We start from the raw sequence: 27,226 nt of genomic DNA, 5'->3' as shown, positions 1-27,226 counted from the left end.
CACAGCAAGCAGGAGATACTGGTGACCTTCTACCGCGGCGCAGTGGAGAGCATCCTCACCTACGGCATCTGCAACTGGTTCTCCAGCTGCACAACCGCGGAGAGAAATGCGCTACAGAGAGTCGTGAGAACAGCCCAGAAGATCACCGGCGCCCCCCTCCCCTCTCTGGAAGAGCTGTACAACACACGCTGTCTCAGGAAGGCCTCCAAGATCTCCAGAGACCCAACCCACCCTGGGTACGAACACTTTACCCGGCTGCCCTCGAAAAGGCGGTACAGGACCATGGCCGCAAGGACAAACAGACTGAAGAACAGCTTCTACCCCAGGGCCATCCAGGCCCTGAACACAGCAGACCTAGGTTCTGGGCCCTGGACAGTCTGGACGGATTGATGGCAGCTGCTGGACTGAAAAAATCAGGTGTAGTGCTGAGGCACAAATATGTACATTTCAAGCCTGCAAACTACGACACTTTAAATGAATGTGCAATAACACTTGTGCAATATGACAACCCTAGTCGTCTATCTGTACAGTATAGTATAGTGGATAGTGTACATAGCCTTTATTTATGTAAACCAGCTCCTTCCCTTCTTGTGTTTTTTTTTCTTTTTTTTTCTTTCCTAACACCAGGGGAGCCACCCCTCCTAAATTTCGTTGTTTGGTACCTGTACTATAGCAATGACAATAAAGACCATTTATTCATTCACTTAAGTAATGGGACAGTGAAGCATATTTTCCTCTTTTGGCTCTACACTCCAAAAGCTTCAGGGTGTTTTTGGGTGTGTGTAAAAAATGACCACATTCCTATGATTGAATGATCGATTGCATGGCTAATAAAACATTGTTTGTTTGGTTTATTTGAAATCAAACAATTACTGTGAGGTTAACATAGAGGAAGCCTTTTCAACCGAGTTCTTGAAATACCAACTGGAGCAGGCCATATCACAACTGGGTTACAGATGTAAACTTTTAGTTGTCATATTTGGCAGCCTGGGCCATGTTCACAAGCTTGTTGTCAGAGGCCTTCAAATGGCTGGCCTATCTAAGAGAAGGGCCAAACAGTTAGCAAAGTATTGCTCAGTATCTGCTATTATTGGTAGCCGCTCAATATGGAGAAGGCAGTGCTTCTTGTACTCATGAGCTTTATACTGTCTGTTTTACAGTATTCATACTGTATGTCAATCCACTGTTATCATTTGGTGTGAATAACATCCTATGTGTAGGCATAACTGGTTGTCAATTCAGCACTATTGTAACTGACTGTTTTCATAATGTCAAAATGCACTGATAGTATTGATGTCCTTTAGATATTGTACATTTATGTGGACATAAATAAAGCATTTCAAATGAGTGTGTGTGTGTGTGTGTGTGTGTGTGTGTGTGTGTGTGTGATTCTGGTAAGGAGCAAACTATAATAATAATATTTAGAGGTCAGAAATACAGAGGAACTTACAACGTTTTGTATTTCCTCCTTTTTAGGCTCGGGCCTGTCGCCTCCTGCTGCACCAAGTAAATAAGAGTGTGCGTGTGTGTGTGTGTGTGTGTGTGTGTGTGTGTCAGGGTTTCCGTTAGAAAAAATTGCCGCCGGACATCGTGTCCGGGAAGATTTCGATTTACCGGACAAACGTGATATATTCCGGTCATCATATGAAAATATAAAAATAAAAAATAAATAAAAATTTATAAATAAATAATATAGCTGTTTGTCGCGGTGATTACTGTTGTGTAGCGGCCTATATATGCCATTTAATGTCTATTTCTCATCCGATACGATTAGATGCGAGCTATATAATATATAATAATATAACATGATTCGCATGCGCGCTATGCCATTATGTCCAGCGCTGAACGGGCGCCTCACTGGGAACTGAACAGACAGCATCGATCAATGAACAGACTCCACATTACGTTAACTGAAGTTTGTTAAATTGTTTGGGATTAATGTGAGTTTTCTATTTTCTCTTTCCAGTTTTACCCTTTTTTTAATCAATAAAACAACGTCATTTCTATAACCAGGTCTCGCTGGTTGGGAAGGCATTTCGTTTAGCTGCCTGTCAAATCATACTTAATCGGACTCGGGAGTATGTCAATGAGGAGAACATAACTGTTTATTGAGAAACAATAGGCAGGCTGGGATACGTATATAAAGAAATACCACAATGTCTAGATGTATAACATTTTATTGAACAGTGCAAGCATGTAGGCTTCTGGCGTGACATCGTACCCCTAACGTTCTTAGGGCTTGTTTGAAAAGCTTAGACTGAAAGTTAGTGCCCTGGTCAGATTGTATAACAAGAGGAAGACCGAATGTGGAAAAAAACGTTGTTAAAGCTTTCACCACTGAGCTGGCTGATATGTTACGCAACGGAACAGCTTCGGGAAAACGAGTAGCAGCGCACATAATAGTAAGCAAATACTGACTTCCACTTTTAGTCCTAGGCAAAGGTCCAACACAATCAATTATTACACGTTCAAATGGCTCCCCTATAGCAGGAATGGGATGCAATGGTGCGGGTGGAATGGATTGATTAGGCTTACCCGCCATCTGACAAGTATGGCAACAGCGGCAGTGCTTGGCAACATCCGCCTTCAGTCCGGGCCAAAAGAAATGTTTCAATATCAGCTGATAAGTTTTAGTTATACCTAAATGTCCTGACCACTGGCTCTCATGTGCTACAGATAACACCTGTTGTCTATAACCCACAGGCACAACCACTTGTTTTACAGTATTCCACTCACAACCATTTGCATTAGGAGGAGACCATTTACGCATTAATATCCCATCGTTAAGGAAATAAACTACGTTGCCCCCTATTTCAGATTCCTCACTAGCTGCATGTAAAAAACATTTGTTTAATGACTGATCAGCTACTTGAGCGACACGCAATCGCTCGCCGGTTACAGGCAGAGATAGGCTGTCAGCGGATGGTATGGTAGGACTCGGGGAGGATGGTAACTAGGGATGCTCCGATTTATCGGCCACCGATTTAAATCGGCCGATTTCACTCCAAATGACTCGATCGGTGATCGGCAAAAATGGCCGATCGCAAAAACCGTTTTTTTTTTTTTTTTTTTTTTTTCTTTTCCCTGGGGAAGACAGATAACTGAACAGAAAACATAGGAGGACGTAACAGTATGTAAACCATGAAGGCCACGTTTATGATGTCTTGTATACAGCCATATCGACTGACTTGGGCTTCAGGCCCTAACTGGGTGATAGGCCAGACCTTTACTATGCCATAAAAATGGGTCTGCGTTTGCTTGGTGCCTAATGGATCAAAACTTTTGTCTAAAAAGCAAAAAATATGTAGGCTATCCAGTCAGTAGGCCTACAGTTATGTATTTAAAAAAAAATCGGTATCGGTATCGGTATCGGTTGATCTTGAGGAAAAAAATCGGTGATCGGTATCGGCCCCAAAAATCCAGATCGGAGCATCCCTAATGGTAACTACCACTTTCTCCCTGGGAGAAGCAGAAACAATCGGGTTCTCATCCCTTTCAGAAAAGGCTTGCATAATCACACTATCACAGAGAAAAACATCGCTATCCTCCTCTCTGCCTCGACTCGATTGTGCACGAGTTATAGCGCACACCGGAAACAACCGCTGTTTCGCATAGGCAGCCTACACATTAGGAGTCATCATCATGCCGGTGTCAAATCATATCATAATAAAATAAATACATAGCCTATATATTCGTCTTTTTTAAAATAGAAGGAATCAGAATGTGAACTTTAGCGAATTGTATTCAAATTGTGCTTAGAGGGAATTATTTTCACCGGACATTTATGTCCGACGAGTTTTCAATTTGTCGGACTTCAACAACTTTTACCGGACAAAGTCCGGGAATTACCGGTTAACGGAAACCCTGGTGTGTGTGTGTGTGTTTTCTACCTCCTTTGTTCTTAATGTGCATTATTTTAGATTAGCTTCAACACATTCTTCTTTCTCCCCTGCAGCTGGTCCATTCATTGAGACAATAAATATTGAGACAATAGCTAGTTTCACAGCTTTAACAGATCTAGGGAATATCAAAAGCGCTAAATTGCACTGGCTTTTTGAACAAAGAGTCAATGCAGAGTAACCAGGTATACAAGTTTCACTGAAGAATGGGCATACAACTTCATACTTGAGAATACAGATCTGTCAGACAAGTCAAAAGTTAGCGGCCCTACAGAGGTCGAAACATGACACCATCTTATAATTTCACATATAACATGAAGCTAGTTTAGTTTTTTTTTCTCACACACACACACACACACACGCACACGCACACACGCACAGTTATTTGGCACAGAACAACTCTTCCATGAATAACTGCAATCTATACAATCTGATCAGCTATTGTATCTGTTGAATATGCAGGGAGATTACTGTATTCCTAAATGAACACAATACATTGTGGAATATAAAAGCATTTACTTCTCAATGTCTTAATTAGTTTGAACATTACTTGAAGGTTGTGCCCAAGAATATCCCTGTTCAGCCCTCCCGTTTAGACAGAGAAAATGAATTCCCAGAATTTTAGATTTTTGAAATTCATAAATAAAATTTCCCTACCAAACTCAGTTTCAGAATCTCACACATAACTTCACTGCAAAGTAATACTGGTGACCCCAAAATATATATGCGTTATAATCATAAGGTAAGGATAGGATATAGCTACAATCAGGCATGTTTCATTGCACCTGAGAGTCGAGACATTGTATACAAGTTGCCTGCAACAAATGCTCTGGAAGCGTTATCAAAACAGTTTGAGATACCACTCAACTCAAAATTATATTATCGTGCTCTGCGCAAGCATCTTCGACTCGACTGATTCCTCTCCAATCAGTTTCATTGTCCTCCTTATTTGGCTAGACACCTACCCCTGCCTTAGGCACAAACACAAGCCTTTCTAACCACACCCGTGGCCCCCACCCAGACGTTGCCTTATCTCCCCTTCATGCTGTGAGCAGGACATGTACTGTGAGCAGGTAACATGTAATACTACGTATGAAAAAATGTGTGATGCACAAAACACCATAAAGACACTAGAGTGGGGGCGCTTAGGTGGCGTAGCGGGTTAAGCGTTGACCATGTAACCGATTCGATTCCGGCCGGGGACACATCCTGCATGTCATCCCTCCTCTCTCTCTCTCACCCATCCTTCCTGTCTAGATTCTCTACTGCAGGGGTCGGCAACCTATGGCACGCGTGCCAGCAGTGGCACGCGACAGCTTAAACAGTGGCACGCGACAGCTAATCAATAAGTGCGAGAATGGGAGAATGTTTTTTTAGTTTTTTTATGTTGGCCGCGTTCGTAAATTCGCGCACACTGGGTTCAATGTCACAATGGGACCAAGTAATTTGATTGGACTAGAGGCAGTCTCAGGGACGCTCCAGCGCTCTCAGGGCGAATTTACGAATGCAGCCCTAGTCTCTCATCCACTCCACGAGAGCCGTATTCTGGCGCCAATTTTCAAAGTAAAATTCTGAATTCGATTCGATACTTGTATCAATATAACTCAAGTCGTTCAAGGATGAAGCAGACAAGGCCGAATCAATAAGACGTGCTGTGTCAAGGTATGGGAAGCAGGCCAGCACCTTTAAAGCATTTGCCACTGCTAAAAATCACGCAACTGAAGCAAGCTTTCGCATTGCTCATTGCATTGCGAAACGTGGAAAGCCATTCACTGATGGAGAATATATTAAGGAGGCTTTCCTCTGTAGCTCAGATGTTTTGTTTGAAGGCTTATCAAACAAAGACACAATAAAATCAAGAATAAAAGACATCCCAGTGTCAGCCAGAAGTGTGGAACGAAGAATAGGAGAAATGGCAGAAAACGTGAAAGCGCAGCAGACCGCTGGTTTGAAAGATGCGACGGTGTTTAGCCTCGCACTTGATGAGAGCGTAGATGTGAATGACATGCCACGTCTGGCTGTCATAGCAAGATACTGTGATTCTGCTGTAAGGGAGGAGCTCTGCTGCCTAAAACCAATGCCAGAAACAACAAAAGGTGAGGACATCGCTAAAGTTCTTATCGAGCATTTTGTGGAGCGAGGGATTGATATTAGCAGGATTTTTGCAGTGACTGCCATGGTCGGGAAACAGAGGGGAGCGGTTGCATTAATTGTGTGCAACTTAAAGTGACCAAGTACCACCCCCAGATAATGGAGTTGAGCAAAGGAAAACAGGGCCAGGGATCACATTGATTGTTAGGACTGTTTACATGGCTTTGCATACATAGCTCTTTGCAACCCCAAAAAATATATGTTTGTTGTGGTTGGAATAAAATAATAAAATGTAAGTAACAACCAAATAATTATATAAATATAAATTATAATTCATACAAGTAAGACCCTTGTATAATCACCCTCCAGTTAGGCCTACTTATTAAAATGATAACCATAGGGAGCGCAGTTAGCAACTTTGGTAGAAATTGAGCGCTCCAATTTGCTTAAAGTTGTGCTACGCATCACAAAGTTTAGTTGTCTTAGATGTTATGTTGGTAATTTTGTTCAAGTTTAGGTTAGTTACATTTTTAGGTTTATTTAGCATACATGGCTTTGCATACATAGCTCTTTGCTGAAAATTGTTGTTCATGTTGTGGAATAAAATTGCAGATCTGTTGGTCTGTTTGGTTTGGTTTGATGTCGAGTCATAATTAATGTTGATATTGTGGTTGGCACACTGACTAACAAGAAAATTAAAAAATGGCACTTCATATCAAAAAGGTTGCCTACCCCTGCTCTACTGTATCTGTCAATAAAATGACAAATGTGAGTGGGACTGCCCCACTCGGAAAAAAATACTTAAAAAAACCCCAAAAAGACACTAGAGTGGTGACAATAACATTTCTCTCTGTCAGATAGCGCTCCATCACCATCAAACTGGTGACCATATGATTATGTTCAAATAAGACGCAAGAAATAACCTGGTATTTCACAATTACTCTACGCTGGGCCAAGGGTGAGTTAGGGGTAACACGACTGGACAGAAGGAAGAGAGCATCGCATCATGTGTCTGCTGAGGGAGCTCTATGGAGCTGACACCAGACCATTCGATTCAATGTAGGCTACATTGTTTTGATCTCAATCATTTCAAGGATTTTTAATTTAAAAAATGTTAATAACGTTAATTTTCATATCATTTTCATATCGTCTTATATATATATAATATATATATATATAATACGTATATTCAATACATACACGTCCCTTAGCAACGTCTCGTAAGAATCAGTCGAATGATGCGCCAGGCTGTTGTTGTTGTTGTTGTTGTTGTTGTTGTTGTTGTTAGGCTAAGTGTTTTTGTATGAAAAACAGATTCTCATTCCTGCCTCAGATTTCGGATCAACAGGTGAATTATTAGGCTACTCTGTTCTTCCTCCATTTCTCTTTTCATTTCTCTTGTCATCTCAAATTGACTAACGGATCTATACCGGACAAGTTTGGACACAATTAAATAGCAAAATGTAACCCAAACTATTAACCCTAACTATTTACTATCAATATAAGTTACTGTGACTGACGGTGGAAATGCGTGTTTAAGACATTTACTGTATAAGAGGCTTTTATCAGAGCATCTTCCTGCTGATTTATTTATTTAATATCCAGAAATTGTTTTTGGCAGATGATTTTCCCATGTGATGTAGTACATATTTGGAGTTTTGCTAATTCTATCATCTATGTACCGTTTCCTCCATAAATATTTATTATTCATTGCCTTTAAATGACTAAATAATTAAATTATGATTATATAATGATTGGAGCACTTTGAGCTGCAACGTTTGCATGAAAACGTTTTTCACTTTTCAAAAAATGCCGGTCGAGATTTAGTAATCTAAAAATTACAATATATGATAATATGTATAGATATGATAGATATGATATGAGCTGATGTATAGATATGATAGATATGATTGATATGATATGATAGATATGATGTATAGATATGATTGATATGATATGATCACTTTTTTTTTTTAAATGCGGGTCAAGAGAGCATGCTGGCGTTGCTTGTTCGCCTCTTCTCCGCCCGAAATCTATATACAGAGTAGATTGTCCTACAAAGACATTTAGATTTAGTTTTCTAATGTATTAGACCCCTATACTTTCTTTTATACATTTTTTTTGTTTCTTTTTATGATACACAACTTATTGTGAGAGTCACCTTAAACCAGTGGTGTAGTCTACGTGATATGCAGGACTACACCGTATACCCACTAGGAAAGGCCAAGGATTTCCGTATACCCACTTAAAAATGTGCGAGGATACGTAACGGCGTTTTGTGACAGAACTTTCACACTGTCATTCATAAAATTCACCCTGTCTGTGTTACGAAGCACTTGACTTTTGGACCATTGGGACTGACTATAGCGTCATACACCATCAACGGGGGGAAATGCGACATGAAATATGTCAAAATGCAGCACTATCATGCACAGATCAACCTTATAACCTTGTAATGTTATGTGTTAGATATATAACGTTAGACAGGGAGCGCAGATTTATTTTTATGGCGTTCCAAAATGAACGATATGAGGCTGGGAGGGAAAAATCACAATATACCCAGTAGAAAAAACTAGACTACACCACTGCCTTAAACTTCACCATGACCTAAACCCCGGGAAAAAACAAGGTTATTGGTGCCACTGAACAACTGAACAACTGAACAACTTCAGGCTGGGATATGCTGTCCTCATGACAAACTGCTGGAGATATACTGCCGGACTAATAATCAATGTATCTGTTATCTATGTACAGTAGATGCTCATAAAGGCCATGGTACAGTCTCAGCTGCAGCAGAGAAACAGGTAGAGACCCAGGTTACCTATTGTAATGATGCGTTTTTGTGTGACTAATCTGACTATATGCAAATGTTGTGTGCCTATCAAATATTGCAATACTCATTGTTTAACCTTAAACATACTTTAAGTGTGCCCACTCTCAGTAGTAAACAACATTCTTAGGAGCAGGCACATACCATATCAAGTAACAGTGAGACCAGTTTAACTCTAAGGACATAGGAGCCTACCCAGTGGTCAGCAGAGCAGAACAGCATGAACATAGGATAGCCATGTATGGGAACTAATGTCAGTATTGTAAGTTACGAGGTAAAAGCTATTTCCTCTCTGAGAACTGTATATAAGCTGTAACAAACATCAGTACTTTGCTTGGCATCTCTTTATGCCACAGCCAGGCTCGGCACCAGCCGTAGCCAAGCTCGACATCTCCTATGTTGTAGCCATGCTTGAAGCTTGGACTTAACAGAGCATGCTGCCTTGGAAAAGTCTGTACAAAAGAATGCAACCCAGATCTGCCTAATACAATGATTACAATTCAACCTTCTCTCTGAGTCATCAATATATCATTTCCGGCCACCTGACCAAGAAAGATCTCCATATATCACCTATCTTCTATGCTACAGTATATGGCTGGTTGCCTAGAAACAGATGAAGTCTACTTCTTCACTAGAAAGTATGATCACTGGAAATTCTTCCCGGAAATTCAGATTTAGTCAGCAACTTTGTTTAATTTTTCTTTTTAGTGTATTAACTTTCTTTACAGTTTGTTCTAACTCAGGGCAGGGCTATGTCTGTTTGCAGAATGTTGTATCAAGTAGACGTCAAATATTCCAACATAAAAAACAGCTCAACAAGTCTATAATATCGATATTGGCTCCTGTGGTTGCTGCTGGACTATATTCCAGTGCAGGTCTCGAGGTCTAGACAGATGACTGTTGACGAAGCGTCAGAAGCGCCTGCGCTTTAGTGAAATGACATCATCACAGGTGTGTTCTCTTTAACTTACATATGCGCTGGTGTAGTGCAGTTTTAATAATAATATTGAATCAATATAATCACAAACACACTCACTCACACACACACACACACACACACGACAATATAAGCAAGCACTCAAGTTGAGGGGATGGCATCCCCCCTGAAATAAAAACAGTAAAAATCATCCCCCTTCGAAAACTGCCATCCCCCCTTTCCATCCCTTATGTCATTTTATCAATGAACGTGGTATTACTGCTATTTCAACATTTAGTTTTGCGCATATTGAGTCAAATACTGTGGGCGAGGGGGGGGGGGGGCACGCACACATGCAATGACATTTTTACCAAGTCACTGACACTGAAGTCACTGACGCTGTGGGGATGCTAAAATTGTCCCCATATGATAAAATCCACCATCCCCCCTGATTTTCTTTTACAACTTGAGTACTGAATATAAGTAATTGTATTACTTGCAGTATTCTATTCAACAGGTAGAGGGTAAAATAGTGCCTACTCTTTTAACCCCGGAGAAGCGGCTGAGGGACTGCTGCATTGTGCCATGCTAGGGGCACTGTGTGTTAGGTCCCAAGTCTGTGACTGTTCCACACTATATTGACGAAGAACACTGCACTGCAGCCAGTGACTGTTGTACCAGTTCAACCAGAACGACCACACATTCAATGTTGAGGCACATTTGCGTCGATCTCAGCTCTACATTTAATCTTGTTCAAAACTCAAAATTGATATAATTCCTACTTTGTGTATAGACTGTTGGCAAAATGGGAGCAGCTAAAATGTTTGTAGAGGAGGACCAATTCAGATGCCCGATTTGTCTGGATCGATTGAAGGATCCGGTGACCCTTACCTGTGGACACAGCTAGTGTATGGACACAGCTACTGTATGGACACAGCTACTGTATGGACACAGCTAGTGTATGGACACAGCTAGTGTATGGACCAGCTACTGTATGGACACAGCTAGTGTATGGACCAGCTACTGTATGGACACAGCTACTGTATGGACACAGCTAGTGTATGGACACAGCTAGTGTATGGACACAGCTACTGTATGGACACAGCTACTGTATGGACACAGATACTGTATGGACACAGCTACTGTATGTACACAGCTAGGGTCTGGACACAGCTACTGTATGGACACAGCTACTGTATGGACACAGCTAGGGTCTGGACAGCTACTGTATGGACACAGCTCCTGTATGGACACAGCTACTGTATGGACACAGCTTATTTGAATGTAGATAGATGGCGCAAAATGGCGCCGGTTGGGTTGGCTGCCAGTGAAACAGCTCAGTCTTACTTCTACTTTTTAGCCCTTTTTTAGCCCTTTTCAACCTTTTATTTCAAACTTTTATCTTTTATCTTTTAACCGGAGTGCTCAATATGTGCCTGATAAACGGAGGAATGCGGGTGTATTCCAGAGAGGAGCTCATTGCCTTTAGGAGTCGAGCCGCCGGCGCTCCCCCTACAGGAGTGCCCAGCGAAATAAGGACACGCAGACGGGGAACTAGGGCTGGCGCGTACGTGAGGGCGAGGAGAGACAGACAAGCAAATAGGACCTGCCTGCCGTCTGTTCTTATGGGGAACGTCAGGTCGCTGGTCAACAAGGCTGATGAGCTCTCTGCTCTGATGAAGGGACAGGGGGAATATGGGAAATGCAGCCTGCTATTCCTAACTGAATCCTGGCTGAATCCTGGTATCCCAGACGGGGCAATGGAACAAGATGGTTTCACAATGGTCCGCGCGGACAGAACGAGAAACAGCGGTAAGATAAAAGGAGGCGGGATCGCTGTGTTTGTTAATTCCAAATGGTGCAAGCCAGGTCATATCACTATCAAAGAGCAAGTCTGCACTCCAGACATAGAACTGTTGGCGCTAGGTTTGAGGCCAGATCTCTGTCCGAGAGAGTTTTCACATGTTGTGGCTGTGACTAGTTACATTCCACCAAGCGCGAACCCGGCGCGCGCAAATGACGTCATCCATTCCTGTATCGCGGGGATACAGACCGCTCACCCAAACGCATTTATCATTGTGAATGGGGACTTCAACCATGTAAATATGGAAAAGACATTGACGGATTTTACCCAGTATGTCACATGTAAAACAAGGGAGAACAAAATACTAGACAAACTATATGCCAATGTGAAGGGAGCCTACACATCCACTGCCCTCCCGCCACTAGGGGCATCCGATCACAATATGGTCTGGATGGAACCAACATACACCCCTATCATAAAAAGGCTGCCTATCACCACCAGGACTGTCCAGCAATGGTCAGAAGACGTGGAGGAGGAGCTGAGGGCGTGTTTTGAAACAACCGACTGGGGGATGTTCCAGAGAGTCCACGGGGAGGACATAGATGGTCTGCTAGACTGTGTCACAGACTATATCAAGTTCTGCGAGGAGAGCATCGTCCCCATTAAAAAGGTACGGTGCTTTCCTAACAACAAGCCGTGGATAAATGGGAACATCAAGAACCTTCTGAAAAGGAAGAGGAGGCTGTTTAAGGCAGGGGACACTGAGGGAGCCAGGGCCACTCAGAAGGAGGTGAAGAAGGAGCTGAGAGCAGCCAAAGAGGAATACAGGAGGAAATTGGAGGGCGGGCTAGAGGCCCACAGCTCCAAGGAGGTGTGGAAGGGCTTCAAGAAGATCACGGGCCACAAGCAGCCACATCCTGTGGTGGAGGGGACCCGAGAGCAGGCAGATGACCTGAACTGCTTCTTTAACAGGTTTGACCAACCATCCCCCTGCCACCCCCCACAGCCCCCGACCCTGTCACAGCCCCCGACCCTGTCACAGCCCCCGACCCAGCCCCCGACCCTGTCACAGCCCCCGACCCAGCCCCCGACCCTGTCACAGCCCCCGACCCAGCCCCCGACCCTGTCCCAGCCCCCGACCCAGCCCCCGACCCTGTCACCCCCCCCATCCCCCTGTCACCCCCCACAGCCCCCGACCCTCTCCTCCCCTCTCCAATGTACCGCACCCCTGGCAACAGTAGCCCCCACTCCCCCTGACACCCCAGCAGTACCCCAGCAGCAACTGCCTCCCCTTACCAACACCAGGAGCCAGGGAGCATGCTTCACACCTGGAGACACCGGTACTCACAGCTTTATAACATCTGAGCAGGTGAGAAGGCAGCTTTCCAGGGTGAATGTGAACAAGTCCAGAGGTCCAGACAACATCAACCCCAGGGTTCTGAAGGTGTGTGCTGGAGAGCTGGCGGACACATTCCAACATCTCTTCAGTCTATCTCTAAGACTGAGGAGGGTGCCACAGCTCTGGAAGACCTCTTGCATCGTCCCAGTGCCAAAGAAGGGACGGCCCAGCACCCCAAACGACTACAGACCTGTCGCCCTGACACCACAGGTCATGAAGATCCTGGAGAGGCTAGTGCTGCAACACCTTAAGCCCCAGGTGAAGGACTTCCTGGACCCCCGGCAGTTTGCATACCAGGAGAGCATGGGGGTGGAGGACGCCATCATTTACATGCTGCACAGGGCCTACACACACCTGGAGAGGCCACAGAGCATGGTGAGGACCATGTTCTTCGACTTCTCCAGTGCATTTAACACTATCAAGCCATCACTGCTGGCTGACAAACTAGCAGTGATGTGTGTGGAGGACTCCCTGACGGCTTGGATCCACAACTACCTCACAGACAGGCGTCAGTATGTGAGACTGCAGGGCTGTCAGTCTGAGGTGGTGGTGTGCAACACCGGTGCCCCCCAGGGAACTGTTCTGTCACCCTTTCTCTTCACCCTCTATACCTCTGACTTCCAGTTTAGCTCCGACCAGTGCCACCTGCAGAAGTTTTCGGATGACTCCTCTATCGTCGGTTACATCACAGACGACAGGGATGAGGAGTACAGGGCCCTGGTGGAGAGCTTCGTGCAGTGGTGCGACACCAACTACCTTTTGCTTAACACCAGCAAAACAAAGGAGTTGGTGGTGGATTTTAGGAGGAAGAGAAGGACCCCAGCCCCCATCACCATCAAGGGGGTGGAAGTCGAGAGGGTGGACTCCTACAGGTACCTGGGAGTACAAATTAATAACAAACTGGACTGGACTGACAACACCGAGGCTCTTCTCAGGAAAGGGCAGAGCAGACTGTTTTTCCTGAGAAGGCTGAGGTCTTTCGGTGTCTGCAACAAGCTGCTGCAAATGTTTTACCAGTCGGTGGTTGCCAGCGTTCTGTTCTTCGCCGTGGCCTGCTGGGGTGGAAACACCTGTGCCAGGGATGCTGCGAAGCTAAACAAACTGGTGAAGAAGGCCAGCTCTGTGGTGGGGACCGGGCTGGACAGCCTAGAGGTGGGGGCAGAACAGAGGATGGGGAAAAAACTGGCGGCCATGCTGGCCAATCCCTCCCACCCGATGTACTGCGAGCTGGCAGGGATGAGGAGCAAGTTCAGCCACAGATTTGTTCTCCCCCGTCAAAGTACAAAAAGATTTGGACAGTCCTTTATTCCAGCTGCACTCCGACTCTACAACCAGGCCCTGCAGGGTGGGGGAGACCTGGAGATGGAACTTTTGGAACTTTTTACTTATTGAGCCTGCACTGTTTTATGTTTTTTATTGAATGTTTTTCTGTTTTCTGTACTGAATGTTTTCTGCCCTAACTGAGCTGTTTGACAACAAAATTTCCCCATTGGGGACAATAAAGGTTTTCAATCAATCGATAGATAGATAGATAGATAGATAGATAGATAGATAGATAGATAGATAGATAGATAGATAGATAGATAGATAGATAGATAGAAAACAACAACAACCTAGAAATTATGACACTCAATTCTAACCCTTGACCTGCAGGCAGAAATATCCTCTCTCAAAAATAAACATTCTACAAAATGTTGTTAATCATCAAATGCATGCGGACACGCGCCACACACGCCACGCGCCTTGTTTAGATTCAAACATTGTATCATTTAAAGTGACAGTTTATCATCATAACTCTGATTAACTGACGGTTTATCTTCACCTGACGGCTTCACCTGAAACAGCCACAACCATGGCAGAACATATGGAGAAACTGTAAGTATATATAATATAGATATAGAATATATCCCAGTGGAGTAAACTAACCCGAACTAAACTAAACTAAACTAAACTAAAGGAGCAGTTAGCTACATGAGCAGCTGTGGCTAGCTAGCCAAGGGTGCAAGCATAGCCTAACAATAAACAACCTGTATGAGAAACTGTACACATCTTTAATCTACACAGACAAGCAAACTAGCCAGCTAGTGTTCTCCGGCAAGGTCCCTGTGCACAACTGAACTGGTCTCAACGATGCTAGCTATAGTAGCTACGCTTTCACCTCTCACACCGTTCATCAGCTTCTTGACCCACCTTCTGAAAAACAGCTGGATTAAAACATCAAATAAAAGGTTGCTGTTGATATCACGGTGTTTTCCAAATGAGGATGGCGATCCAGGAGCTCTCACATCAGTCTCCGCGTGTCCTGGTTGGTGAGTCGGCGCAAACGCTGCGCTTCGTAGATGCGATCAAACGACTGAAATGTGTTATTTTCGGCTCCAGTTGATGACGTCGGAATCTTTTAAAAAGACAGGAGGAGAAACTGTATAATAATAATAATAATAATAATAATAATAATAATAATAATAATAATAATAATAATAATAATAACAATAATTGTTATAATAATAACCATTATTTGTATAGCACTTTTCCTGCAAACGTTGCAGCTCAAATGCTTTAATCATTATGTAATCATCATTTAACCATTTAGTAATTTAAAGGCAATATTAAAAAGATGGGTTTTAATGATTGAAATGGGTTTTAATGGTTTCAATGGGTTTTATTGGGTTTTAGTGGTCAGTTAACAACTGGGAATCGTGATTGCATTGATGCATACATAATACTGCTCTTCTTCTACATGGAGACATTGACAATCCCAAACAATTATTATGAAGCTCTTCTGATTCCCAAGTAAATGTAAACCAATGCACTAGTCTTGTATGTAAAACCAATGCACTAGTCTTGTATGTAAACCAATGCACTAGTCTTGTATGTAAACCAATGCACTAGTATTGTATGTAAAGTTTACATACAATACTAGTGCATTGGTTTACATACAAGACTAGTGTAGTATTGGTTTACATACAAGACTAGTGCATTGGTTTTACATACAAGACTAGTGTATTGGTTTACATACAAGACAGACCGGGGTAGATAACCCAGGTAAAGAGTCAAGCGGCTTTCAACCACCCAGACACCTGTCCCAGGGTGACCAGATGTCCCGCTTTGTGCGGGACTGCACAGCATTTTCACGACTTTTAGTGCGTCCCGCAAATTGGGACGTTGTCTCTCGCATATTTAATTATTATTGGCACAAAAAAAAAAACGGATTTATCCAATGGCTGTAGAGAAAGCAGGGAAGGCTATCATAACGGGGCTGTGTTTGCTGTCATTCAAACTGGAGCACACGTCAGGTGCTGGGGTCAGGTGCAGCCAGGTTAACCATTGATTGATTGATTGAAAACTTTATTAGAAGATTTGCAGAAGTAGGTACATGAAAGTACATATTACATACAAGGTCAACTAACAGGATAAAAACCCAAGAAAGCCACTGGCTTATTTCAATTGGGGTCCTTGATTCTCAATTCATCGTTACATGTAAGACAGACAAAAAAGCTAGTACTATCTACAAGATAATACAGACAAATAACTATTACTATCTACAAGATAAACACACATCCATCATGGGAAGAACAATACAACAAAACATAAGGTATGTACAGCGGGTAGGACAGGTGGGGACATACACCACAGGTGGGGGCGGGGGACAAAACACAAAGTATGTACAGTGGGTAGTTCGGGTCTTTTAATCTGATTTTTGATTTAGAGGGTCCAGTTACGGATTGCAGCCTCCTGTAAATGTTTTTTGAGAGTGGTTTTGAAGGTGGGCAGTGTTTTGCACTCCTTTAAGATTATAGGAAGGGCGTTCCACATTTTTACTGCATAGTTTGCAAACGAGTTTAACCCCTTGTTTGTGGTGCAACGCGGTTGAACGTGGTTCGTGGAGCTTCCTCTGGTGTTGTATGTGTGGACGTTGTTCACTTTTTGGAAGTATGTTGACAGGTACTTGGGTGTCTTTGTGGTGTAGCGTATCTTGAAGACCAGGCCCAGTGCAAGCTGCTGCACTCTGTCAACTACTCGTAGCCAATCAAGGCTCAAAAAATGAGCAGCGGTTAGATGTGTCCTAGGGTTGAGACCTAGCAGAAGCCTAACCAGTTTATTTTGGGCTGTCTGGAGTCTTGTTTTATGGGCCTTTGTGGTTCTATAGTACCATGATGTTACGGCATAGTCGAAGTGACATTGAATGAGAGCTCCTGATAGGGTCCTCAGTGTGTTTTTACTGACAAGTGAGGATATCCTGTACAAGAATCTAGTTCTATGGTTAACTTTTTTGATTACTTTTGCTGCCATTTTATCTCCGGAAAGATTTGCCTCTAAGATGGAGCCCAGGTATGTAATATCCTCTTTTCTTGTGATATTAATGTTACCCACTTTTATTTTAAAATTTTCAGCCTTTCTGAGTTTAGATGGGGATCCGTATAGGATGGTTTCAGTTTTACCTAGGTGTATTGATAGTTTATTGTCAGCTAGCCAGATGCAGATTCTACTCAGTTCAGTGCTTAGCGCTTTTTCCACCTGCAATATGTCCCTGTCAGAGACCAGCAGAGCCGAGTCATCCGCGAACAGGAATAAATTGCAATCACATGCTGATGACATGTCATTCACATATATTAGGAACAGTAAAGGTCCCAAAATGCTTCCTTGTGGAACGCCGCAGGTCACTGGGAGGGGGGGGGACAGTGTTCCGTTCACACTAACCACCTGTTCCCTCCCCTCTAAGTAGGATTGCATCCAGCTCACCGATGTTCTATCGAACCCTATTGCTTTCAGTTTATCTAACAATATGTGGTGATCTACTGTGTCGAAGGCCTTCTGGAGGTCCAGCATGACCATGCCGCAGTACTTGCCCGAGTCCACCTCATGGTTGATGTGGTCGTTCAAATAGAGAAGGCATGTGTCAGTGGAATGGGATGTTCTGAATCCTGATTGAAATTCATACATCAGCTTTTTTTCGGTAAGGTACCTATCGACCTGTTCATAAACTATTTTTTCCATAAGTTTCGAGATGGAATTAAGAATAGAAACAGGTCGGTAGTTGCCTGGGTCTAATTTGCTTCCTTTTTTATACAGTGGGGTTACCCTTGCTATTTTAAAGTCAAGGGGGACGTGTCCCTGTTTGATGGAGAGGTTTATTATGTGGGTGATGATTGGGGTAATGGAGGCAGCTGAGTCTTTTAGAAATCTGGCTGGAATATTGTCATGGCCCGTGGCCTTTTCTGAGTGTAGAGCGCCTAGCTTTTTAAACACCTCATCGTTTGACACCATGGAGAGTTTAAAATCATCATTGCGTACACCCAGTTTATTGTAGAACTCACGGATGTGCTCTACACCATAACGCCCTGAGTGGGGTGGTAGATTGTTAACTAATTTAGTGGCTATGGTTGTAAAGAAAGTGTTTAAGCACTTAGCCACATCCAGCTTGTCTGTAAGGAGAGAATCACCAGATTTGATGCTGATGTTTGTAGACCTGGTTTTGAGTTTTTGACTGCAACCTAGTTGGCTATTAAGTAGCTTCCAAAGGTCACGTGGTTTGTTTAAGTTTTCTTCGATTTTGTTATCGAGGTATTCTTTCTTAGCAGATTTGGTCATGGTAATTACCTGATTGCATAGTTTGTTGCATTGTTTTTTAATTTTCTCAAAGTGGGTTTTGTGATCTTCGTTTAAGTGTTTCACTAATTTTGATTTGCATTTTTGAACTTCAGAGCATTTTAGGTCTCTGACTTTCATAGCATTTAGAATGTCCGAATTCATCCATGGTTCCGATCGGGTTTTAACCCTGGTGGTTCTCATGGGGGCTATACTGTCAATAATATTTAGGAATTTGGTTTTGAAACCTAGCCATGCCTCTTCAACCTGTGTGCATTTTAGTTCATCAAACCAGTCTTGATTCTCCAGTTTATGGTTTAAGGCCTCACTAGAATAGGATTTAAGGGATCTAGTAGTTATAGTTTTATGACCGCCAGCCTTGGGTTTTTGTTTTTTACGAGTGCAAAAGATCATGTAATGATCACTTAGCCCACATACAATAACCCCACTCTTGGAGATTTTGGACTCATCCGATGTTAGAATGAGATCTATGGTGGTTTGAGTAGAAATACACACCCTAGTGGGTTTGGTAATTTGTTGACGGAGACCGTGTAATTCAGAAAACCTAGTGAAGGATTTGAAAACGGATGCTTCATTTCTGAGCATGTCCGTGTTCAAATCTCCAATAAGAATCTTTTCCACACAGTCAACGTCATCCAAGCACCCCTCAAGAATATCATAGAAATCACTCTGATCGGGAGGTCTGTAGATAGAACCAACCAGCACCGGTTTTGCTTTGTTAAAGATAATTTCAACCCAAACAGATTCTAATTTGTCATGATTCAGGTCATCACGGGTGTTAAAGATAATATCGTTGTGAATATACATGCAGACACCACCCCCATACCTGTTCCTGTCGTTTCTGATGACTGTGTAGTTGACTATTTCAATCTCTGGGTCTTTGATGGATTCATCAAACAATGAGAGTAAGTCCCCCCCAAACAACAACAACAACAACAACAACATCAACAACGAACGCGAGTCAGATGCAGCACTGCAGGTTATAGAAAATGGAGGAAACTCAAACCACAGTCAGCAAGAAAAGAAGATGCACCTACAACAAAGACTGGGAAAACACTTATACGTGGGTGAAGCCAGTGCAGGGCGACTCTCAGAGAGTTTTTTGCAATCTTTGCAAGAGTTCTTTTTCAATTTCACATGGCGGTGAATACGACATCAAAAGACACCGAGAATGCGATTCTCACAAGAAACGTGTCGCTCAAAAAGAGACATCCAACTCTATGGAGACATTCCTACTCAAACCGAAAAATGATGGCCACTCTGATAAGGTAACAGCAGCAGAAATAACAAATGTTTACCATACAGTGCAACACTCCCAATCATACCGGACTGTGTTAACAAGCTAGCTCCGACCATTTTTCCAGACTCTGAGATAGCAAAGGAAATGTCATGTGGTCGTACTAAAGCAGCGTCCATAGTAACAGATGTGCTTGCCCCTGCCTCTGTGGAGAGTTGTTTGACAGAATTAAAGACAACACCATTTTTTCCGGTGGCTTCAGATGCTTCAAATCATGGCACGACAAAACTCTTCCCACTGTCTCTGAGATATTGGACCCCAGAGTTGGGTTTGAAAAGTAAGATCCTTGACTTCTATGAGGATAGTGATGAGTCAGCTGCTGAAAAATATATATTTGTTATATAGCCTATTTGTTAAGTTTTTATCTGCATAGTCTATTGGATGCTACTGAATAAACCAAACAGAATAGGAAACAGAATGGAAATGCATTTTTTAATTCATTCATTCTGGCCGGGGGGGGGGGGGGGGGGGTGTACCGGGGGGGTGTACCAGGGGCACCTGAAGTTCGGTCGGGGCCTGTTGAGAGAGTGTCCCACATTGTCCCACACGAACATACTCCTTGTCCCACATTTGGGTTGTTGGGACCTGGTCACCCTAAGTCCTGTCCTGCCTGGTAACGGGGTTTAGCGAGGGGCGTTTAGGGCGTCTCTGGATCCGATGTGGCGGCTTCTGATCGTCACGTTTCAAGGACACACTTCTGTTCTGCACAATGACCTTGCCGATGGGTTAAAACATTACAGCAACATTTCGGCATCAAGTGTATAGTTGCAGTTTATTCAATTGGTCTGCCTCTCACTCAGTGTTAGTAGCTGGAACATAGGTCAATTATTTGGTTAGTCAGGCATGCCATAATAACATTTAACAGGCAACAAGAATGTCACTAGCTGACAGTTGCCCCCTTACATTTACATTTTTGGCATTTAGCAGACGCCGGCTTATTCCAAAGCGACTTACAATCAACACTTAACCTACCTTACTAGCCTACCAAGTAAGGAGAACACTTTTAAGGAGAATGTAGATTTCAAAAATGCCATATGCATTTTTTTTAAGCATAACAGGTAGCTTCCCCTTACCCTGTAGAATGTGTTTGTTGTTACTGTTCAGCAATGACCAAATGGCCAAAGTGACAATCAAGAGGCTGTCGCCTGACGAGGAGTTCCCAGACCTCAGCCAGCACAACAACCACATGGCCAAGTTCTTAACCCAGGACATATACAAGCAGCTCCGAGAGAGAGCCACCCCCAACGGCTTCACCATAGACGGGGTCATTCAGACAGGGGTTGATAATCCTGGTAACACACACCCATCCCCAGTCTCAGTCTCAGTATAGGCCTTGAGCTTGATGACATTCTGAGCTTTGGTCAGTGACCTGGGGGTTGTTCCATCAACGTCTATAAAGGAACATCCAGGCTTATTTTGGATAACTAGACTTATCAGAATAAGCCTGGAATTTCCCTTTAGCGTTGTTAATGGAACACCACCCTGGTCATTGGTCCTGAGTGTGTGTCTCCATCTAAGCCCCCTCCTGATTGGTCTCTCCTCCAGGCCATCCCTTCATCATGACGGTGGGGTGCGTGGCGGGAGACGAGGAGACCTACGAGGTGTTCAAGGAGCTGCTGGACCCCGTCATCGAGGAGAGACACGGAGGCTACAAACCCTCCGACAAGCACAAGACCGACCTGAACCCAGAGAACCTGAAGGTCCGGTGCTGTTCTGTTCCCTGACACACGGCTGTCAGTCTGTCTCTCTGGAGATGGGAGACCCATGGTTTATTGAAGCCCTCTACCCTCCTGCAGAGAGGCTAACCGCTGTGTGTTGTTGCAGGGCGGAGATGACCTGGACCCCAACTACGTCCTGAGCTCCCGCGTCCGGACAGGCCGGAGCGTCCGCGGGTTCTGCCTGCCCCCCCACTGCAGCCGCGGGGAGAGGAGGGGCATCGAGAAGCTCTCCATAGTGGGTACGGAGGAGAGGGGCCGTGTGGCGAGGGTTTAAATGTTACTTGGAGTGATGGGGGTAGGGTGGTACGTGGAGTGGTAGGATAGGGTGGTACATGGAGGGGTAGGATGGGTGGTACATGGAGGGGTAGGATGGTACGTAGAGGGGTAGGGTAGGGTGGTACGTCGAGGGGTAGGGTAGTACATAGTGGAGTGATAAGGTGGTACATGGAGTGGTAGGGTGGTACATAGAGGGGTAGGGTGGTATGTAGGGCGGTATAGAGGGGTAGGGTGGTACATAGAGGGGTAGGGTGGTACGTAGAGTTGAGCACAGATGTTTAGATGAGGGTGACAGGGGCGGGGTTAGATGAGGATGACAGGGGAGGGGGTTGCGGTGGACAGAAGCTGACGCACCACTAAGCAGGCTTAGGATAAAGGTGGATGTTTCTGTCCAGCCATGACCTATAACGGAGCAGAGGACAGACAGCATTCTGCACAGCAACGGGTCAGGAGCTCTGCACGCCACCCTGTCATGATGCATTTCCACATTACTGTGTAGAGGGCCCCCACTGGTGGCAAGCCGAATTAATGCAAGTTATTGACAGGAGAGTTGGCGAGTCGTATGGGGATGTCTTTGTTAAACAGTTTTAGGTCACTGGCTTTGTTTGGCTGTTTTGAACAGGTCATTTGTGGCTTGTAATGTAAATACTGGTGTTAATAATACTGGTGTTAATAATACTGTTGTTACATGGCAGGATTAGTGAAGGTAAGAAGAGGGACACCACACATTTAATCCTCCAGATGAACGGAGACTCAAACGGAGCTGATATAATAATATAATAACATACACCATTCAGCTGACATGTTTATCCAAAGACACTTACATTGCAGTGAGTGCATACATGAGTGCCTGGTTAGAGCGGGCTGGCTGTGACGAGGGCTATGTGGAGTGGGCGGGGGCTGAGGCCGGTAACGACTTGGATGCGTACACTGACACTGTGACGTCATTCGTCAGCTACTGCGAGGAGGTGTGTGTTCCAACTCGGACCAGGGTCAGTTATAATAATGACAAACCCTGGTTCACAGCCCAGCTCAGAAGGCTGAGGTTGGAGAAGGAGGATGCCTGGCAGAGGGGTGACAAGAACAGGTTTAGAGACGCCAGGTACAAGTTCGAGGCAGCTGTTAAGCAAGCAAAACATCGCTACTCTGAGAAACTGCAACAACAATTCTCAGATGGCAACGCTGCCTCTGTCTGGAAGGGTCTAAAACAAATTACAAACTATAAACCAAAACCCCCTCTGACCATAGAAAGCACTCTCCTTGCAAATGAACTGAACAAGTTTTACTGCAGATTCGAACTACAGTCTGCCCCCTCTACTACTGCCCCCCCTCCCCTCCCCCCCCTCTCCCCAACCTCCCCTCCTCCTCCCTTCTCTCCCCTGAGCCCCACCCCCTCTGCCCGCCCACAGTCTGCCCCCTCTACTACTGCCCCCCCTCCCCCCCCCCCTCTCCCCAACCTCCCCTCCTCCTCCCTTCTCTCCCCTGAGCCCCACCCCCTCTGCCCGCTCACACCTCTCTGTCTCAGAGAGAGAGGTGAACCGCCTGTTCAAGAGACAGAACCCCCGGAAGGCGGCCGGTCCGGATGCTGTCTCACCCTCCATGTTGAAGTTCTGCGCTGACCAGCTGTCCCCTGTGTTCAGCAACATCTTCAACTCCTCCCTGGAGTGCTGTCAGGTACCAGCCTGCTTCAAGACCTCCACCATTATCCCTGTCCCCAAAAAGTCGAGGATCACAGGCCTGAATGACTAAAGACCCGTTGCCCTGACCTCTGTAGTCATGAAGGTCTTTGAACGCCTCGTCCTTGCCCACCTAAAGTCCATCACAGACCCTCTCCTAGACCCCATGCAGTTCGCGTATAGAGCCAACAGGTCCGTGGAGGACGCAGTCAACATGGCCCTACACCATGTCCTAAAACATCTGGACACGGCCGGGACCTACGCCAGAATCCTGTTCGTTGACTTCAGTTCGGCATTCAACACCATCTTGCCACCCATACTGGAGTGTGGGCTCTCTGCACTGCAGGTGCCTGACCACACCTGCAGGTGGATCACGAACTTTCTGTCCAACAGGACCCAGCGGGTGAAGCTCGGGAAGTCCATCTCTGAGCTGAGGACCATCAGCACCGGTTCCCCGCAGGGCTGCGTCCTGTCTCCCCTCCTGTTTTCCCTCTACACCAACTGCTGTACCTCCAGCCACCAGTCGGTCAAGCTCCTCAAGTTCGCGGACGATACCACCCTGGTAGGGCTCATCTCCAAGGGGGATGAATCTGCTTACAGGAGCGAGATTGACTTGGTGGTCTCCTGGTGCACCCGGAACAACCTAGAGCTAAATGCTCTTAAGACAGTGGAGCTGATAGTGGACTTCAGGAGGAACCCACCCCCTCCCTCTCCAATCATACTGGGAGGCACTCCAGTCACCACAGTGGAGTCATGCCGCTTCCTTGGGGTGACAGTCTCTCGGGACTTGAAGTGGGGGCCCCACATCGACGCCCTCACAAAAAAGGCCCAGAAGAGACTGTTTTTCCTGAGGCAGCTCAGGAAATTCCACCTTCCTAAGACCACGCTGGTGAACTTCTACACGGCCATCATTGAGTCCATCGTCACCTCCGCCATCATCATCTGGTTCCCCGCTGCAGCGGCCAAGGACAAGGCCAAGCTGCAGCGGGTGATACGCTCGGCGGAGAGGGTGATTGGCTGCCCTTTGCCCCCCCTTGAGGCCCTGTTTAAAAGTAGGGCTTTGGGGAGGGCCAGGAAGATCATGGCTGACCCCGCACACCCAGGACACGGTCTCTTCGCCCCGCTCCCCTCAGGCAGGAGGGTGCGGTCCATAAATACTGTGAAGGTCCGACACACAAACAGCTTTTTCCCCACAGCCATCCGGCTCCTAAATGCCGCTGCCCCCCCCCCCCCCTGACCTGACCCCTATCTATCTACCCTCCCTCCATCCCCACCCAGAGAGCTTTGCACTGTCTGGATATGAACACTTGAACACTTGAACACTTGATCTCTGCACTTTATATTTATATTAATTATGACTCTTGCACTTTGATGTTGGTTTGCACTGTCTTGTCCTGTCTTGCACCTGTCCTTCTGTAAACCGTGCTCCATGGTACCAAACCAAATTCCTAACATGTTTACATGTCATGGCAATAAAAGTCTTCTGATTCTGATTCTGATTCTGATTCTGATTCTGATTCTGATACATTTTAGTATATACGGTCCCAGCGGGAATCGAACCCACAACCTAAGCGCTGTTAGCGCCATGCTCTACCGCCCGAGCCCCAGAGGAGCTAACATGTCCGTTCCTCTCCAGCCCTGGCCGCCCTGTCAGGTGACCTGAAGGGGAAGTACTACGCCCTGAAGAACATGACGGACGAGGAGCAGCAGCTGCTGATCGACGATCACTTCCTGTTCGACAAGCCCGTGTCTCCTCTGCTGCTGTCCGCCGGGATGGGCCGGGACTGGCCCGACGGCCGGGGCATCTGGTGAGGCGCCTCGGGGGTCAAACGACCATAGTCTTTACAATGGGAAGCTGCTACTTACACACAACGACCACTAGTGGTCCTGAAATTTGATCAAGTGCAAAGATATAAAAATAATTTTACTCTCACGGTCAAAAGACCCCACCCACGGCTGTTCTGGTGTTAATAAGGCTTATTTATACATACATTACATTTGGTGCTTCAGAAGCCTTACTTCCTGAGCTCAGAGGAAGGTTGTTTAAGGCTCTCCTCTGTCTCAGGCACAACGAGAACAAGACGTTCCTGGTGTGGGTGAACGAGGAGGACCACCTGAGGGTCATCTCCATGCAGAAGGGAGGCAACATGAGGGAGGTGTTCACACGCTTCTGCACCGGCCTCACCAAGGTGAGACCCAGGGGGCGTCTGGTTGGGCGAGCTAGACCTGCCAATAATCTCCACCGTAACTTACCATCGTCACACGTTCAGAACGTGGTGTTTTTATAAAAATGTTGCTAGTTATCGACTCTGTGGTAACGTCGATGTCGACCTTAACTAAATTCTGCCCCCACCCCCCGAATCTCCTTCTCCGCAGATCGAGTCTCTGTTCAAAGACAACGGCCACGCCTTCATGTGGAACGAGCACCTGGGCTACGTGCTGACCTGCCCCTCTAACCTCGGCACGGGGCTGCGCGCCGGCGTCCACGTCAAGATCCCCAACGTCAGCAAGCACGCCAAGTTTGAGGAGATCCTCAAGAAGCTGAGGCTTCAGAAATGCGGAACAGGTAAAGGAGATGATGAGGATGATGTCGTCATGTAATGCTGACAATACATTTGCCAGAAGGAATACTGTATCGGTTCTGAAACCCCTGTGTTGATGGCTGGTGACTAACGGTCTGGCCTCTCCTCAGGTGGCGTGGACACCGCGGCCGTGGGAGGAACCTTCGACATCTCCAACGCCGACCGGCTGGGCTTCTCTGAGGTGGCGCTGATGCAGATGGTGGTGGACGGCGTGAAGCTGCTGGTGGAGATGGAGAAGAAGCTGGAGAAGGGCGGGTCAATCGATGACCTGATGCCCGCCCAGAAGTAAACTCTCCCCTGGTTGGACACCCCTCCCCCCCCCCCTCCCTCCCTCCCCCTCCCCATGTCTGAATGAATGTGTGACACTATCCTGGAATGCACTCTGTATTAAAGAGCACTTGCTCTCTCACTCAAGGTCTTCTTTCAACGTGAGAGTGGATCTGAAAACACAACAATAAAATGTTTCGATCTGTGGTTGACTGCGTTTGTTCTTTGTCACTGCATGCGTGCTGAAGTTACCCATGATCCTTCTTGGTATTTAAATAAGCCACACGATCGACCCTTAGCATGAGAAGTCAAGACTGTGAACCATGTTTACAGACATTTTAATTGAGACACGGGTGACTCTTACCTTGTGAGCATACATTTTACATGAATTCCATGAGCTCTACTTTTAAACAATATAAAAGAAAAATAGAGTATAACAATGTGTGGCTGTCTGGAAGTAAGATACATTATGTACACTGAAAACAATGCTAAGGTTTCATGAGGAGAGAAAAGATGAAATAAATAATACCAAAGACTAGAAATGCTCTTTGTCCACGTTCACAGCATGACAAATCATATTCAACTCGTTATGTTGGCCAAATATGGCCAGATTATACTGTAGTTATTAGTAAGTTATTCAGTGATTATTGCCAAAGCATTACTCTATACATTATAATATTCAATACATACTCTGTGTATTCTTGTTAAAAAACATTTGGAAACTGCTACTTTAATGATTGTACAGCTTAAATACGTTCTAGATCATATTCGGCCCTTGTGTTCAGAGCTTTAACTCGTTGGAGACTTTGGAAGCAATGTTTTTAAAAGCGATGGATGAGCCGGATATCCTCTTGAACCTCACGC

At 45.2% G+C, this 27,226-nt stretch overlaps 1 protein-coding gene across 1 annotated transcript in view; it reads left to right on the top strand.

Annotated features, from left to right (window-relative positions):
* Positions 1 to 26,384, top strand: part of LOC308154423 (creatine kinase, testis isozyme-like) — a gene marked incomplete at both ends in the record, with an annotated part of 47,473 nt that extends 21,089 nt beyond the window's left edge. Inside the window, 7 exons of the mRNA XM_080527585.1 lie at positions 20,948 to 21,135; positions 21,389 to 21,543; positions 21,668 to 21,800; positions 25,150 to 25,321; positions 25,579 to 25,702; positions 25,890 to 26,079; positions 26,206 to 26,384. Of these exons, the coding sequence (XP_080383711.1) occupies positions 20,948 to 21,135; positions 21,389 to 21,543; positions 21,668 to 21,800; positions 25,150 to 25,321; positions 25,579 to 25,702; positions 25,890 to 26,079; positions 26,206 to 26,384 (1,141 nt within the window). The remainder of the gene's footprint in view (positions 1 to 20,947; positions 21,136 to 21,388; positions 21,544 to 21,667; positions 21,801 to 25,149; positions 25,322 to 25,578; positions 25,703 to 25,889; positions 26,080 to 26,205) is intronic.
* Positions 26,385 to 27,226: the final 842 nt, after the last annotated feature.

Source organism: Nansenia antarctica (genome assembly GCF_963989245.1).
Source record: "Nansenia antarctica genome assembly, chromosome: 3".
Classification (NCBI taxonomy): Eukaryota; Metazoa; Chordata; class Actinopteri; order Argentiniformes; family Microstomatidae; genus Nansenia; species Nansenia antarctica.
Note: the sequence above shows the minus strand (reverse complement) of the source record. Positions and strands in the feature narration are given on the sequence as shown.